At 42.8% G+C, this 18,404-nt stretch overlaps 1 protein-coding gene and 2 long non-coding RNA genes across 3 annotated transcripts in view; 2 read left to right on the top strand and 1 right to left on the bottom strand.

Moving 5' to 3' along the window:
- Nucleotides 1-7,824, top strand: part of C7 (complement C7) — a 24,006-nt gene extending 16,182 nt beyond the window's left edge. The window contains exons 17-18 of the mRNA XM_056324359.1: nt 4,343-4,527; nt 6,476-7,824. Coding sequence (XP_056180334.1) covers nt 4,343-4,527; nt 6,476-6,663 — 373 coding nt within the window. The 3' untranslated portion in view covers nt 6,664-7,824. The remainder of the gene's footprint in view (nt 1-4,342; nt 4,528-6,475) is intronic.
- Nucleotides 1-15,804, bottom strand: part of LOC130142435 (uncharacterized) — an 18,874-nt gene extending 3,070 nt beyond the window's left edge. Inside the window, exons 1-2 of the long non-coding RNA XR_008819399.1 lie at nt 12,750-15,804; nt 12,518-12,604 (exon numbers count right to left, since the gene is read on the bottom strand). This is a non-coding gene — a long non-coding RNA (uncharacterized LOC130142435). The remainder of the gene's footprint in view (nt 1-12,517; nt 12,605-12,749) is intronic.
- Nucleotides 12,485-18,404, top strand: LOC130142436 (uncharacterized). Its single transcript, XR_008819400.1, has 3 exons — nt 12,485-12,622; nt 12,720-12,767; nt 15,898-18,404. It is a non-coding gene; the product is annotated as an uncharacterized LOC130142436 (long non-coding RNA).

Raw genomic sequence — 18,404 nt, 5'->3', positions numbered from 1 at the left:
CAGGAGAAATATAAGGAAACAAGTAACTCTCTCAGTTCTTTTCTAAACATAGAGGTAACAGACGCAAAACAGGGGAGTAACAAGAAAATGCTTGAGACCACCTGGTGCTGATGGCCAGATGTGCGAAAGAGCTCAGCACTCCAACATCTGGGCTGGTTTGCATAGACAGGATGAAATCTCCTATAAAGTCATAACAGCAGGTGTGAGCTCTGGATATGAAATCTGGCCAGGTTTATGTCACAGCAGGAGCTGAGCAGTTTGGAGAGTCCAGGATAACAGACTAAATTGGTCTTATCCTTGTGTAGTAGGAAGAAGAAATTTTTAAGTCATCTCCAGTGATTTCAAGGTAACAGAATTTCTCAGCTGAGGCTGTGTACTTTCCATCAGCCACATAGCTCAAGAGTGCACTGCACAGTGACTCTAGTTCTCATCTAAAATTATTATACTTTGAGCATCTCAAAATTAAAGTTGGTGAGCTTAGTTCAGGTTTGTAGATCCACTAGGCACTTCCCTACAGTCTGAGGCCATTGCCTTGCATGCAAAGGTACGTGCCAGGTTTGTAACAGCTGTGCTAAGGCTCTGTTCCTATCCTTAAACACCTAAATATTCTAAATAACCTGGTCCTACTCTTTTTGTTTTGATACTCATTAAAGTGAGGCAACAACCCCTCCTTTGGTTCATGGGTGTGTTAAGGTAGTTACAGTGGAAGATGAGGGGAGTCCACAGTGCTAGGGAAGGCCTTGGGCAGAGTCACAATAACCTTGGAAGTTAAATGAATTACATTCAGTTATGCATCCAGGCTTCAGTTATAATTAATCTACTACTTGCATGTTTCTATTTTTTATAATTATGTTCAAAATGGCAGAAGATAGATAACAGTCATTTCTATTACCTGATGCCATCTTTTCACTCTGTCTTGAAATAACACATCTAATAATAGAAGGATAAATCATCAGCTGTCAAAGCAGACTAATCTGCCAGCCTGTGAAGGCTGTAGGAGTAAGGCACGTAAGCAGATCTTGGTCCTTCCTCAAAGAGCAGAAGTAACTTGGCTTGCTTTGCTGTGGCAGTGACTTTCAGCAGCAGCCTTTGCGCAGAAGACAGCTGGGAACAAGAGTTCACACGGGAATTCAGGAACACCGTGGTTTCAGACCCATCCTACATCTTTTCGGTTTCCAAGAGACTAACAACTGAGGCTTCCTGGGACAGCACAAGAACCCTGTAACAGGCTGGTGAGGGGTAATTTGTCCCTCATGACATGGTGCCTTAGGCTACATCTATCCTCATCAGTTAGAGCAAGGGAATGATCCTGGGCATTAGAGCTGCTAAATTGCTAAAGCAGCTCCTCACAGAGCTTCAGCAAGGGCCAACTCCTGGATAATTCCCAGGCACAGGGCGGGAGTTACTAGGGTCAGGGACCATTTCCATCTGATGCCCTCCACAAAGAAAGTTTAACAGTATGGACACCAGCTGTTCTGTGTGAATTGACTCTGGTGTAAGGAAGGGGTCAGAGCACAGTGCATTAATACGGATGAAACCTCAGCCTCCAGCAGCTGAAGACTATCTCCACAGTGAAACATGAGAGTTGATAATTTTAAAATATGACTCTCTCTTTTTTCCTCAGAAGTTATTTGCACAGCATCTATGTCTCTCCTAAGAGTTCTTGGCATGTGTTAGATTATAACTTCTGGTCTTGAATATAATTTTAAGAAGCTAAAATAATTACCAGGATGCTGAATTTTTCACTTTTTAGTTTCATTGAAAGCTGCCTGCCTCTCATTGTAGGTGAAAGGGAGAGAAGGTATTTCCTGCCTTGCATATGCTCTTTAATTTCTTACAATATCTGCCTTAGTAAAAGCTTGTTCTTATCCAAGCCTTCTTTTTTAGGTAAAAGGTATTGAATTTCTCACATTCACTTTACACAAAGATTCTTCTTTGCCTCTAATAATTTCTATTGCACTGCTATGGTGCTCCCAGCCTTGTAATATCCCTTCTCAGCAATGAGTGCAAATTATTAATTTCTGAGTACAGATTCTTCATCCTTTTTCTTATGCATCTGAACATGTTGATGTCCACTGGCTTTCTCCCAGCTGACCCAGCTGAAGCGAGTATGTGAGACACTCTCAAGACAATTATACTGTAGTGAGAGATTGGCAACGTGGAGCGTGAACCCCTCGGTTCAGCCTCCGGCAGCTGGTTCAGTCAGCCTTCTCCCTTCTTTTGGGTGTTGCTAAAGTGGTGCAGAGCAGGCAGATTAGTGCAGTTGTGTTTGGCCTTAATCTTTTCAGCTAAATTAAGCTGCCTTGTGTACAAGATTTTGACCTTAAGACTTACATATTAAGATTTATCACTCAGGCAAATAAAGAAGGCCTCTGAACAATTTTAGACATAATAAACAACTTAATTAAAGATTAGATGCTTTCCCTGAATCACACTTTGTTCTTCCGAATTTAAGGTGGTATTTAAAGATAAAGTTTTTCTTATCCCTCTGTCTGTAAAGATAACTTCACGTTATAATTCTGTGCACCACTAACTCATAGGCTGTGCAGCCAGATGAGCAAACAACATGATGCAGACAAAGGCACCGGGTTCCTTTGTCAGCTGCTTGGGGATGCATCCCTTGGGCTGTCCTCTTAGTGTGCCTCAGAATAAGGTTAACCTTATTCTTTATGTTAACAAAGGAGCCTTAAGGAAAGTTCAGGCAAGAAACTTTACTAGAGTTTTAATGGCTGGTATTTTGACTGAGCATAGCAGTTAAGGGAGCCATTGCAGTTGTTGATACTAACTTCAGTAGGAGGTGTAATGAAGTTAATAATCTTCAGGACATATTCAGTTGCAGGTAGATGCAGCCAAGTTTTCAGGCTCAGCTGATGAACTCTGTGCCATTTTTTAAATATCTTCAAGGTGCACTATGTTACAGGTAGTTTAAAATTTCTGTAAAGCTAGCTCTTTTAAGAGGCTTCAAAACCATCTCACAAAGAACCATTCCCAAAGCTTAGAGCAGGCACTTTTCATCATATAGATTAAAAACCACTTCCTAATTCCCAGGAAAAAAAAAATAAGTCTTAACACTTGGCCAGCAAGTGAGCAAGGTTTGAGTCAGGACCTTCTTACTAGACCTTCCCTCTTCCAAATTCCTCTTGCCTACTCTCACTAGCCAGTTTCACAAGGACTGTTACCCATCCCTTCAGACAGTCCCATGAAGATCATTAGGGCCATTTGCCTGTTCCTCATCAGCCTCTCCTCCCCACCAAACACCTGTGTAGCTGAGATTGACCCTCAGAACTGACCCATTAGACACTAAAAGTTTCGGTGGGAGTGTTTGTGAGCTCCGAAGGAGGAGCTGTACTGAGAATAATCCTTTGGTGCCCCATTTCAAAGGTCCTCATCCCCTGAGAACACATCTCTGCTCTCTCATACCCTGTGTGGCACCTTACCTCTGGCTGTAAAGTGCATCTGGGAAAGCACAGGCATGCCCTGTTCTAGACAGGCACTTTTATTGTTCACTCCACACAGATGCCACTTATTGCACTGAGAATAAGTGGACAAGTTTGGGGTTTGAGATTAAAATCCAGAAATAATGGAAGGGTTCTTACAGCATGAAACACAAATTATAGCAACTTCTTGGAACTGTCCCCAAAGCTAATGCTGTTTAAGGTTGTCCAAGAATTGCTATTACCACTTTTACAAGCTAATTTTTGTGAGTGTTAGAACAATATCTGAATTTCAAGAAATATACAAACAAATTCCCTGCATAAATAGAGCAGATTTTTCATTAATTTTCTGTGGACATTATGTGTATTTCCAGAAATATCTTTGGTCTCTGATGTTGGATCATAACATTTTGTTTAGTAAAAGTTAAGGTTTTCAAGGACAGCAGAGAAAAAGTCTTTAAGCATAATCTAATGTCTTTTAATTATGAAATACTTATGAAACATTGTAATGAACATGCATGTGTGTACATACCATATGTGTATGATATGTTTCTATGTATGTACTTAATATGCATACATGTGCGATATATTAGATCGAGGTCCGAACCTTTTTTAACTAAAGTCTCAGCCTCACTGCTACTGAGGTTAATGGCAAATGCCCAGTAATATCCGTGTCCTTCAGAGGGGACAGATCCTGGCATTGCTGAGGTGCAGCACCATGTGGAAAAGAAAGGGCTGAATTATTCACATGTCTATGTCTCAAGTTCCCTTGCCTCAATCCTAGGATGTACTTCAATGAACAGGGAAATTGGAACTGGACCCTGAATGTTTTTCACATCCTTAGCAATTCTTAAGGGGTACCAAGAAAAAGCACATTTAAATAGCCCAGTCTCTGCTTTTGTTTTCAGTCCTTCCCTGGACACCTGTGCTACAGATCAAAGAACCAAGAGAAACACACCTTTAACTATTTGCAAGATGCATGCCTTGGAGTGCATGGGCAGAAAATATTCTGTTACTAACGCAGAAAACTGCAAAATACCTCAGGCAGCTGAAATACCGTGTGGATCATGCCGTTCATGGGAAAAATGTGATGGTAAGAGATTCTTCACAATTGTAAGCAAAATTGTTTACAAATTTTATTGTTATTTATGAATGAAATAATGTTTTTAAAATTAGGTCTATATCCCCTGTTATGCATTAGCTATAGGTCTGTCCTGGTATGGTATCTCCAGACCCTCCCAGAAGCACCAGGTACTGCTAAGCGAGTTCAAACCATCAGCCCAGTGTTTGGTGTCCAAACATGGCAGGAAGCTCCGACCATGGAAAAGAAAACCCTGCAGGACACAGTAACAAAATGCACTATCTGCAGGAGAAGTTTATTCCTAGTCCCTGCTAAATGAATTCACCTGTTGGTCCCTGGGAAGTTTTGGGTGAAACCCTTGCCCTATCTTTTTTTACTGTATCCAGCTGTTTTAAATTCCTCAACACAGTAGTTCTGGGAGTCCTTACTGCCCACAGGAACAGCAAATCCTTTCCTAAAATTTGCCGAGCAGTATCCCCAGCAGTATTTTATGTCAAGGAATTCAATGTCTTATTCTATACTAGCTAGGAAAGCCATTTACTTTTATTTGTACTTCATTGCCTATCCTGTTTCTCATATTACGATCAAAGATGAATGTCTCTTCCCTCAGAGGAAATAGTCCCAGCTTTTTGCAATCTGTCTGCAGTGGAAGTTTTCAAATTCCCTAATGTAATTTCCCTGAGTGTCCTACACTACACTGCCTTTAATGGAGGGTTGCCAGAAATGGGAAGATAAAGGAGTAAATTAGGTTTCTAGAAGTGCTCCAGCTAGAGGCACAGTTATTGTCATATTTTGAAAATAAAAAAGATTACTTGATAAGGGTTCATCTCTTTTGTCTAACAGGGTTGAATAGCCAAAATAATAAAAAGACATAATCAAAACTGGCTGGAGCTTCAGGAGAGACAAACACAGGCAAAAAACCCCAAACCCTAACAAAACATACAACACCAAAACAAAGACAGAGTTATGAAAAGTAAATCTCAGATGAGACCTTCCTATATGATTGTTTAGCTGTCATAACTGATAGAACTATGCACATTTGTTTGTAGGAGAAGATTCTTTGATTTTAGTGAAACTGCCAGTATGTAAATGAAGATAACAGTTTCAGGTGTCTGTATGATCAGTTTGTTACTGATCCAAAGACAGATCTCTCATCTTACATGTTGTTTGGACTCTGGAGCAGTAGATACGTGAACTGGTTCAAGCAGTAACATCAGAAATACCTGACATACCTCAGGCATCTTGAGCAAGTGTTTCCCACAAGCGCTACCAGCCTCTCTGAGCAGAGGAAGCCCCAGCAGTGCACCACTTGTCTCCACTTCTAGTTTTATCACTGAACCTGAGTATCAGCTAATGTTACTCTGGTTAGGAAAAGAATCATAGAATGTTTAGGGTTGGAAGGAACCTGTAAAGTCATCTAGCCCAGGAAGTGTAGACATCTTCAACCAGATCAAGTTGCTTAGAGCCCTGTTCAACCTGACCTTCAAGGCTTCCAGGGATGGGGCATCTACCACCTCTCTGGGCAACATGTTCCAGTGTTTCACCACTCTGATCATAAAAAATTTCCTCCTTGTATCTCATCTGAACCCACCTTCTTTTAGTTTAAAAACATTACCCCTTGTCCTATCTCTACAGGCCCTGCTAAAAATTCTGTCCCCATCTTTCTTATTATAAGCTCCCTTGAACTGTTCAAAGGCGGCTATAATGTCTCCCCAGAGTCTTCTCTTCATGCTGAACAACCCCAGCTCTCTCAGCCTGTCCTCATAGGAGAAGTGTTCCATCCATCCCTCTGACCATTTTTTGGCCCTCCTTTGGACCCACTCCAACAGGTCCTTGTCTTTCTTCTGTTGAGCACCTCCAGCAAATTGCTGTCAACCCTGCAGTTTTGCTGGAAATATTTTAGTCTGTTTTTTATTCAGTTGGATACCATCCTGAGTGTTTTCTCTGTGATTTCGCTTAGCGCAATCCAACAGCTGTGTTTGTGATGAAGATGGGCTGTGTGAGGAAGGAGGCATCCAGATCTGTGCTGAAGTGAGTGGCTCTGCTTCCCGTCGGACCATGACCGAGTGTGAGGTTGGGCGGCTCAGATGCCAGGGGGAGACTGTCGCCCTTGTCAGCATAAGGCCCTGCGATGTACAGAGCAAATAAGATATGTTACGGTTCGTTTTGCTTATTGCCATGGGATATGTCAAAATGTGTCAGCTCTTAGGCAGGACGTACTTTGAACGTTGCTTTACCAAATGTAAGCTCTGCTGTGAAGCCCGCCACAGCTGATGAGACTGTGCATCAGCTCTGGTCAGCTTTGAATCAGGGCCTGAGGTGCTTCATTAGGGAGCTGCACTCACCACTACTGCTCATGACAGGGCTCTTGCTTATGCCCCACACTTAGCACTAGCAAGTTTACCTCACATTTCCTTCAGAATTAAAAAATATTGCCGAAGTGCAATACTGCAGTTGCTGAACTAGCATTTATAATAATGGATTACAATGTCTGACATTGTAAATACATTTTTCTTAAAGCCACACAAACATATGCATGGACTGAGCAGACTTAGATTGAAAAAAAAAAAAAAAAGAACAAGCTTTACAGAGTAAGAAGTATGATTCTTCTCTTTTAATAAAGTAGCTTCTCCCTGCTGTGCCTTATTCAGTTGAGCAAACAGTATGCACAGCATTGAACCTCTCATAGAGCCTAAAGCTTTTACAGGTCAAAACAATGTGCATTAATAGTAAAGCCAGCTTAATGAGAAGATGCCTATGCTTGCAGCTTCTCATACACAGAACCACTTCATGAAAAATCATCATTTTACATTGTTGTAATTATCATCATGAGCTACATTTGCAAGGGCAGCTAACTCAGTTGCATGTCGCATGCATTTATGGTTGTGCCAAGACCAGTTTGCTTACAGACCGTTGCATGTAGAGGCCTTCCACCACAGCAAAACTTTCTCAAAGACAGTTATTATGGAAAGTGTATCTTCACAGAAATGGAGACACTCGGCATGCAGTCCCTCTGGAGTGACCTTTGGACAATCTCCTAAGACTGTTCCTGAGTAAAAGAAGTCTGTTACTCTTTCCTTATGCAGTTATGCATGCTGTCTAGTGTAGTTAGACAGTGACATCTTTGCTTACCTATGGTGTACCTTGCAAGTCCATTCAGGTACCTGTCCTGGAAGTCAGATACCTTTTGACTATTCTCAGGTGCAAACAAGGATAGCAAGTGCAGTACTATCAGCAGGAAGCCTGTATGCTTTTTAAGTGACAGATTTTATTTCTTATTATCAATAAATACCTACCAGATAAAACATCTCTCTTGGTTGTCATGTTTATACCTGTAGATTCCTCACATAAACACTACCCTCAGCTGGAAAAGCTTTGCTTACCGTTGTGCTGACAAAAAGCATTAAGCCAGAACAGGAGCAGCTTGCTTTCCCTTGGAGACTCCCTCTCCTGGTGACAGCTGTGTGGAGGGGAAGGTTGCCACCCCACTAACCAGAAGGGCTTCCCGACCTTTATGCTGTCTGGAACTTTATGGCAGGTTTTTTGTTTTTTGAACAAATAGCAAATTCTTGTAATAGCTTATAGATGAAAACAAGTAGAATAAAAGCCAAATTAGTTTAATCTGCTATTGGGTCTATGTAATTTGCTCAGGAGTAGCACGTTTGGCGAGCAGACAGATGTTTGCCCCTTGGTTACTCCCTACTCTCTTGTCCACAATTTCTAGGCTTTTTCTTGGGGCAGCTGGCACAACATGTGATTGTACCATGAGCCCACTGGGTAACAATAGCTTCCATAGATGCTGGAGGCAAGAGAAAATTGCCTGGAAATTTCTTGATAGATAGCACAGGAACAATAGTGACTTGGTGATTCATGTCTTCAAACACAGTGAAACGCAGAAAACCAGCACAGGACCTCATGAAATGTTGAGAATTCCTGCTTAAGAAACAGTTTAAAAAAACAGCAAGATTGCCTGATAATCATCTCGATACATCAGGGGGAACAGAACTCCATGTCCATAAAGTAAATTAGTCTGAGATAAGACAGACAAAGTATTAATGAAGGCTGCATTTCAAATGCTTCATCCAGTCCCTGACATCTCACTGTTTATCTGACTCATCTAAATCTTCACAGGGATCCTTTTTCTCTCCTTTTCCTTTATAATTACCCACTCCATCTTTTCCCCTCCTACTTCTCAGCCCAGCCAGCTCCTTCCCTGTGGACACCTCATAGACTCTTGCCTGCAGGTGTCTGGCAAAGGTCTGCTCCCCTTTGTGCTGTGACACCACAGTCCTTTCCCTGCCTCACTTCTTCTGCATGCTGTTTTCAGTCTTGTGCTTGGCCAGGTCAGAAAGCATGTCAGTTCCATCATCCCTCCTGAAAATCTGAGGTCATCTTACAGTATTTCAGAACAGGCATGATACCTTTTTTTCTTTCTTTTATAAACAATCAGCTGACTGTCTAATGCTGCTTGGGAGGGAATAAGAAGGAAGTGAGTAGGTAGAAGTTTTCTTCAAAGCAATATGACTATTTAATGAAGGAAATCCAGGCTCATGTAGGACCAGTGACTGGGATGACAATGTGTCCGATCATTTGTTCATTCATTCCTATGATATGCACATCTGCTGGCCACACTTTGGTCCTTTCAGTACAGAAGTATCCCTAGTCACTGTGGTCCACTTCTTCACCTTACCATTGTTAAACTAAAAAGGAACTGTAAGACACTTTTTCTTGGTGAGGGAACAAAGTCAGATGAATTAGTATCAGACGAGAAGAACAAAGAGGGGATCATGGTTCCATAATTAGAAAAATTACCTGGAAGAGTGGTAAACTCCTTTGTTTTTCCTGAACTAAATGACCATGTGTTGCTTTTGGGAGCATTTGGCCCATCACCATGTGTCGGGATACCTGGGGGAATTTTATATTAGATGACCTGCACTTTGGGCAGCTGAACTGTGAAGAGCAGAAATAGAGAACTACAGAACATTTCCATAGCAGACAACAGCCTTTTATGGGAACTGGGGTCTTTTAAGCTACCGAAAGCATTACTCTGCCTTGCTTTCACATTTTGCAGTCTCTGATGCCAGATGCAAAGAGACCTGCAATGCATACATGTCCCAAGAGGGAGCATATTACTGTTCATGCAATATCCTAAATATTTGCTCCTATTATCAATAAGATCAGATCCTCCCAGGGATGCATAGAGGCACCAACAGTTTCATATATTGCTTGAAGAGAGAAGGAGAAAGAATGAAGGAGAAACCTCACAGCAAGGTGATAAATTTTTGCAAATTACATTCAGCTAAAAAAACATTACTCTCTAAGAAGCTGTTGAAAGACAGAAACCAACTGGGAAACTGGGCAATGCTGTGGCAGATTAAATGTAACTCAGACTGAGGTAAGGTAAGCTTGTTATCTATACTGATGAGCCAGACTCATGGGATCATTTGACGCCAGTGACTTGGAAGATACCACCACAAATTGTGCAGTAAAAAGGCTTGCCTGAGGCAGAGCAGCGGGTACAAGGACAGAGTGGAGGGACCTTTATAAAACAGTAACACTGAAAAGAATTCCTCCTAGTTTACACTATGTGGTAAACAGTCCCATCATGTGGAGTGAAACTGAGCCTTGGTTCCTTCCTGGCAAAAAAGTAGTCCTCTGGGCAGCAGAACTATCAAGACCTGGTTGTCTAGTATTTTTTGTTCTCCTTCCCACACCCGCCCCGCACCCCCCACCACCGCCCCACCACCACCCCCTGAGTCTTTGATTAGGAAGAATGAGTATGCACTGTGTCCTTTCCTTCGGGGAAGACACAGAAGAGATCTTCCTCTACCCCGCTGCCGGTTTTCATGGAAGATACTAAAGAATCCCTTTGGGATGTCTAACACTCAGTTATGTGTTGTTAAAAGGTAGTCAACAGATTCAAATACTATTGAAAGGACAACACAGGTTGGTAGGCTCCTGCTCAAATGGCCCTGCACACAGGCTCGCTTTCTGAAAATCAGCAAGCTGGAAAAGGTGGAAGGAGACAGCCTGGAAGCAAAGGTGGGAAGGATACAGCAGGAATGGCACAGAGCACTAGTGGCCCCAGGTTAAGCATAAGACATGGAGTATTTCCAAGCAGAACAGACAAGTAGCTAGCGGAAACTTAAGAAAGAATAAAGATTTTCTGATGTATGTTTCCCTAATCTAGGAGCAGCAACTCAGCACCTGAACAGTGACAGAGACCTTGTTTTCCTATACAGTGCCATGGGAGAAGCTTTCCAACTTCCTCCCATATGGGAGCCTGCCTGCATGGAAAAGATTTGGGACCAATGTGCACCTGGTGTCTAACTGAAGGAAAGCAAGAAATGTCCACCAACATTTACATTACAATGGTAGCATTAATCATGCGAGCTACAATTTGCAAATCTTTTCATTGGAGACTGTATATCCCCATTGTGCGTCTCATGGCTCCTTGAGCTCTCCCCGTGGAGGTATCCTCTGCCTTTCAGGGTGAGAGACACACCGAGTGGGAGGCTGTGGCTCCCGAAGCACTCCCTGATCTGCAGCCCTGGCCAGGAACCTCACAGCTGACAACAGATCAGCAGTTTAGTGCCCTGCTAAAGCAAAATGTCACTAACTAAAACAAAAATGTTTTGAAGAAGAACATAACTTGAAGACATTAAAAACCTGGTGTGAATAACATTTACAAGGTATATTATTCCCTGCACTGAGAAGTCCCTTTTCTCTCCTGTTTTGTTAATGTCTTTAGCTTTGACCAACTGCACATGCACTCCCGCTTTTCCACCCCTCTTCTTGTAGGGCTTAACTTGCTGCTTTCCCTCACTTGCCAGTTCATAACCTGATGACACATGCTTGCAGTTTCTTTAGGGACAGATCTTTACACCATATGATTTTGCCAATTGCTTTCAACCTGGGAGCTGTTGCGTATGTCTTTGTTTGTTCTCTCTCCAGCCCCAATAGAAGCTTAATCAATAATCTCCTGCCCTGCTCTTGTCACGACCTAAAGCCATTGCATCAATAGATTCATATGGCTATTACAGGTCAGCTCCATTTCCACCACAGTGTTCTCTGCCACATTGCTCACTGTGATGAGCTGCCACTGTAACAGCAGAGCCATTACTGTTTATGACAGGAGGCACAGGAATAGAAACTGCTATTGATATCTTTCTTCCTCTGCTGCAAAACACAGAGGAGTTGTCTCCAATCAGCAGAATGATGCTGCTGGCACCCCAGGTCTTCTGCCAAACTCAGGAGTCATGTTAACTGCTTGGAGCTCATACTCCAGGTCCTGCTCTCCTGCACTTGTTCCTCAGGTGGCTGTTTTCATTTCTTTTGGTCAGAGGCCAGTGGGCAAAGTCCTGCCCTACAGCAGGCAAAAGAAAACTATCAACTCACTTTAGCACTTCTCTAAATGAATTTTTATTATATTCAGACCTCTAAGAATTGTATTAGATGTGAATATACAAAATAAAATTTAACAAGAGGGAAGCAGTGACAAAGAGCTGCAAATAGTGCTTTGAGCAGCCTGGTAGTTTAACCAAACTAGATCACTAGCTTCTGGTAAAGCAAATTAATGGGTTTATATTTTGCTGTTGACAGCAATTACACTAAAACTTACAGTGATAGTAGCATCCACTTCCTGAATGATTATCATAACTGAACTTGCTTGTATTACAAGCCTTATTTACCTAAAGACAACACACAACAAGCACAAGCAATGTCCTTGCATTTTGAGAACTGTTACTCAGGTGATCAAATCTTATGATGATGAGAGCTACGTAAGTACTGTCACATGCATAAAGCAGGTTACAGCATTCTACTTGTGCAATTAGTCCAGGCATATGTAGCAGCAAAGGCTGCTGTAAATCCCCTCCAAATAGAAAAAGATGCCGAGGCTGGCATTTTCAGAGTGAGAATGAATTTATTTTTATCATCTCCCAGGACATGCACGCTGATATCTCCACGAAAACAGGATTGCCATCTTTGTTTCAGTACATACCATTGTTCCCAGCACACAAATACTGTCTTTCTGCATGATGCTCCCACCAAGATGCAGTCAGACTGCTTCTAATCCTTGGAACACTGGCTGAAACAAGAGGAGGAGGTATTGTAATGCTCAGTGGGAAAATTTGGGTGCATTATCTACAGGATAGTTAGAGTTCTATTCCTTTTTTTTCTCTCTACATTGTTTCCTCTACCAGGTTTTATGGAAGCTTACCCATACGACTTACCAAGACGACAAAATCCTCGTAAGTCCCAAAGATGGCCTTAGGCTATTCATATCTACTCTCCCTGCTCTTTAAGCTGTCCAGACACAGCATAGCCTGATCTGGGGACCATGTAGCTGCAGTAGGGCAATACAATGGCTGAGCTAATAAGCCCTGGGTAGATCAGGATGGATTAACTTGAGCACAGGGCAGTGCTTTGAGACTTCAGCCAGCTGAACAAGGCTGAGAAGAGATGGCCCAAATACAAAGCCAAGACCAGGAGTGCCAGCCACAGCTATCTCCAGCAAGGACTGACTGCTTGTGCTGCTTTGCTGCTCCACTCAAGTGTCTCAGTATTTACAATTCTTGTTGATTTTAGAAAGAGAGGGCATGTATCATAAGGCTAAAAAGTAAATCGAAGTGCTGACATTGAGTTTGTACCTACAGGGACAAGAATGATTACATCTTTGGTGAAGCCTCTCTGTTGTACGTGCTCACATATGCAAGCTAGTTGCAGCCTAAACGAGGACTGCAACAACCATGGCTGTATTGGTGATGGGAGCATGTGGTGGTGTTGGCCAGTGATAAAGCATTTTCAGTCCCTCCAGCAAATTTGTTTCTTTGCACATGTGTACAGACACACACCTGCACGCACCCCCAAGCATACCCATCAAGCCAGTAAGGCATGGAGCCACTGCCCAGCTTTTTCTTGGCAAGCCTCTGAACATTGTGTTAGCCAAGAAAAATTTCACATTTACAGGAAAACCCACTGCTGTTCTCACCCTGTTACACAGTAAATGAAAGCATTGCACAACAAATGTTGACATGGTAACTCTCAGAGAATTTCACAGACAAAACAAAAATGTATTCACAGATGCTAACAAAATAACCTGGGATTTCACATGTACTTATTAGGAAGTTATTCCCTAGCAAACTAAAACAAGGATATGAGATAATCATCATAAATCATCTGATACTGTCAAGTATTGTACTGTGCAGGTTTAACTTAAGAGAGCTTGAAGTAACATATAGAGTATTGCTTGAAGTTTCAGCCAATACTGAAAAAATATCTTAGTTTCTTAAAATTTCCCAGCCCCATTTAGAGATACCTGATGACTGAAACAGTGCTTTCAAGTTTCATTTATACTTCAAAAACTGGAACGTTTCTCTGGCCCTGAACAGTGACCCTTTGGACTGTTGCCTGTCCCTAGTGCATGCTAGAGAGTTTCAAAACAGATACAGGCATGTGAATGAAGTAAATCAAGTCTAGAATTCCTGGGAAAGAGCAAATAACCAGTGCCTGTAACAGTAAATAAAACCAGACAGTCCTCATTTCACAGTCCCAGAGACAAAGGGGTATAGGTCAGTTCACATCCAGCCAGTTAATCCACCACCACAGAATCTGTTGTCTTACTGGAAACAGTCCTTGGCCCATGTAAGTGGTTGAATTGGGCCCAAATGCTGTTTTGGGGAGGACCAGCTAGCACAGACCAAAAACACATTAAATAATTCACCAGGAAGGATGATAATTTACCCTTTCCTGAATTCCATGACATGGTCTTATTTTGCTTATGTAGCACAGACCCAACCAGGCTGCTCTGCAGGGGACAGAAATGGCTGCAGTCTTATGGTGACCCTGCTCTGCTGCTTCTGGGGACATGGGACCAAAAACGCTCCACTTGCAAAATATCCTGAACTTACATGAGCAATGAAATCTGAAGCACAACTGCTTTATAAAGTAATAATAATTCCAGAAAATTAGCCCACCGCTAAAGTCCAACAGTAAAGTGCTATTTATTTCCTAGATCTTTTTTTTTTTTTTTTTACTTATGTGATCACTGTTAATAACAGTAGCTCTCAAAATGGTCTCAGAAGAGAAGTACTTGCTTGCCAGACTCAGGTCTACCTTTCAAACCTCTGAAAATGAACTCACCAAGTCATTACATGTAGTACAAAGCATTGTAACCAGCAGTCACAGAACTTTCGTGAGTCCAGGGACTGACCGTCAAATTTAGCTTTGAAAATGTGAGGCCTAAATCAAGGCATTTGAAAGTTACACCTAACACATTTCCCAGTGGCAGCAGGTGTCATACCTGCAGGGATGTTTCCTTCCAACCCTCACTGAAGACTTGACCTTTTCAATAGCCCATTTCATGTCAATGCCACAATTACAGGGAGCAGGACACAGAAAGAGGGGTTACTGGTCATCTAGACATTTTCAGTCAAATACAGACTATGTGGCTTCATTCTTTTCTATTCTGCAACTTCGATAAGGACAAGATGTCTCCAGTGCTGTCACTATCAAGAGAAAACCTTAAAAAGAAGTAGGAAAAATCCTTAGTCCCAAAAAGTGATAAAAGGCCAGTTCTCTTCTGCCCCCTGAAATCTAAAGCACGGTTGTTGAATCTGGCAGCCTGAGGGGTGTGTGTCATGGTTCGATGTCCCTGCTCCCATTGCAGTCCTTGGATACATTATTTTTGCATAGGTATTTTTCCTGGTGCATGGCCCTGGTGAACCAAGACAAACATTTTTCTGTAATGCTATCTAGCACTACCTGGACCACGTTCAGGTTTGAAATTACATCACCCTGGCTGTAAGTATGGTTCACTTTCAATGGGTTATTTTAGAATGGCAGTTTCAGGGCTTCTGGCCATTTTTAGCTTATGTGGTAGTAATCTCAGGAAATAGAAACACCAAACATATTCCCACATATTCTTATCCACAGTCTTTAGCTGTACTCATACAGATACATTGGGATCCAATGTGCCTTGTCCAAAATTACAAGTACCCCTTGAGCTCCCCTGCAAGACAGCAGAAGTTGGTAGGCAGTGATCATCACAGCTTCTGGGGGAGCATCGATGGGCTTCAGTGAGGTCAGGGCCCTCCTCAGTCCTGCACCCCATGGAGCGACTGGCAGCATAATCAGCAACTCATTTCTGGAGAGAGACTGTGGCAATGACACCCATGCCACCTGCTTACTGTCACCTGCATTACCCTGATTACATGTGCATCATAGACATTAATTTTGAACATTAGGGGGGAAAAAAACAACACCAAGTGTTTTCAACCACTTATGGTTTATTCTGCTATAAGTTTCTGTTGTCTCTAGCCAAGCTGATTTCCAGGAACAGATGTAATTTCTGCTTTGCTGTTAATTGCATCTTCTCTCCAGACTAGCTACGGATGGGCTGCTTTGCACTGCTGTGTCAGAAAACTTCCCGAGAAACAAGCAAAGAGCCAGTGACCTGAGGAAACAGCAGATAATCAGCTTTATTTTCTCCCTGAGTGGATTTTAACACATGGGTCACATTGACCGTGGCCTGAAGTCTCTGAGACAGCATTTCACAAGACCTACTTGTTCATCAGCAGCATGAAATTCCCAGTTGGTGCCCAGTTTCCTGGAACCACTTGTGTGTGATAGCTTCTGTACTTATTTGTCTGAAAAGTAAGATATCACCACGGGAAAACTAAGGCTCTCCTATCAGCCTCTCTATTTACACTATGCTTGCAGAAGGATCTAATAAAAGCAGAAGACTGGTTTTTATTATTTCAGCAAGATCTCAGCAGCAGAGAGCAGTAGAGGGAGAAAGACTTTGATAACTGGGTTTTATGACCAATAAAGAAAATATTGTTAGAAGTTTGTACTTGCTGACATGTTTATGACTTCCAGGTAAATATGCACTGTTTTACCTCCCTGTCAGGGTGCCACAGAGCCTGGGGCTCCCTGGGGACCCCCATGGTGGCAGGCAGCACCCGGCAGCCTGAACCTGTCCCACCCCACACCAGGGAGCTGAGCAGCCCCAGCCCTGGGCGCCTCCCTGAGGAATGGGACAGGCCGAGGCCAGGACGCTGGCACATGGACGGGGTCCCAATCAGCAGGGTCCATGGCCAGGCAGGGCAGGGCCTGATGGCCTTGGCGGGCTGAAATGGGGTCCTGGGCCATGGGCAGGGTGGGCTGGGCTGTAAATGTGGCTGGTGCCCTCAGGCCCTGATGCTTGAGATACCTTATATGCTTATAAATGATTTCTTGTCCCCTAAGGATGCTGCTGCAAATTATGGAAATAACAACTTCCAAAAACAAAATGGGAATTTTAGCATATCTCTCTGCAGTAATTTGTTGTTTTCATTTAAGCTCATTTGTCCCAGGCTGAAGATCCCTTGACCCTCAATTTAGAATGTAAGGGGGCTCTAGGGAGGGATAATGGGGGGAGGCGGGGGAGCAACCAGGCTTCAACTAAAAAGCAGCAGGCTAAAATCGAGTCTCTTCTGCTCTGGGTTTGGTTATTTCAGGTCCTGGAACTACTGAGACCCAAACCCCACTGGGTAATGAGCAGGGCACGACGCACTGAAATCATCCTGTCCTCGTTTTGCCGGTGGCTGTCTGTCTCATACAGACATGCTCGTTTCTTCCACCCACATGTGAATAATGCTGGCTGGTTTCTGGCTCACAGAGTGTGCGATGGGAAGGGAGCACAGGCACCTCGTGTGGGGCCCAGCGCTGCTTTGGGAGCCAGTCTCTAACCCTGAGTGATCACAGCATTGAGCCCCTCAGCAGCTTTGGTCCTTCATGGATAGAGCTAGTTATTCTTGAAAAGTGGCAATTAAGTGGCACTGATCTGGAAGACAAATAATGCAGTACTGGAAACTGTATATTAGGAGCATATATACATATTTATATATATTTATATCTAATATATATATTCATTTTTTTTTAATAGAAGAGGTAGGATTAATTTCATCCAGTTTTAGACATCTATAGCATAAATACTTGTATTTCCTAGTCACCCCCAGCTCCCTTCACCGTCAACAGAGGAAGACAGGCACCTCTAGGGCATGACTCATTCAGCCTGTTTTTAGATGTCTACCTAGAAAGACAGAAATCCTGCCCTCTGAGGGACTGCTTCTCTCCTCAACTGACTAATTATCTTGGATGCAGACACACCTGTAGGGGCTTCTCACTCCCAGTAATCAAGGGAGGAAGATCAGCTTAACCCAAACCCTTCCCCATGGGAAACCTTCACACCTACCCACACACAGACACACAGAGCCTTGGGAGCTGGTTGAAAGACCCTTTATAGTAAATTCAACACCTCTGAGCAGGGGACTTATTAAATCTACTTAAGTTTTAACTTAAAACAATGTTATTTGCAGCATCTTAATCCCATAACTTTCCACCAGCACAGCTGAGTCAGTTCTGTTACAGATACAGCTGAAGCCTCCCTTTTGTGAAACTAGCCCAAGCCTACTGCCCAGGGATCTCTGGGTGAGAAGAAACATGATGGACTTCTTCCTCTAAATATGTGAATTGAATATGCTGAGCTGGAGCTATCACATATGTCACAAATAATGCTGCTGCTGGAGGTACATCCCTGCACTCCCTGGAGTGCAAGCCGAGGAGGGCTCTGCAGGAACCCAGTGGGGAAAAAGACCAAGGCTGCCTCTGGTTTATCACTCATTGGGGAAGCGGCACTAGCAAAAGATCTAGAACGCATATTCTACTGTGATCACTGCACCTAGCAAGTTTGCATTAACTAGTCACAACCATATTTTGCACCAAATTCTTAAACTAAGAGAGGTTTTCCTTTCACATAGCAGCTGAAATAAAGACATCAGGACTCAAACATTTAATAAAAGATGTTTTCTGTCATAGCTGTAACAGGAAACAGTGATTACTATAAC

Source organism: Falco biarmicus, chromosome Z (assembly GCF_023638135.1).
Source record: "Falco biarmicus isolate bFalBia1 chromosome Z, bFalBia1.pri, whole genome shotgun sequence".
Taxonomy (NCBI): Eukaryota; Metazoa; Chordata; class Aves; order Falconiformes; family Falconidae; genus Falco; species Falco biarmicus.
The sequence above is the reverse complement of the archived record's forward strand: the minus strand, read 5'-3'. Positions and strand labels throughout refer to the sequence as shown.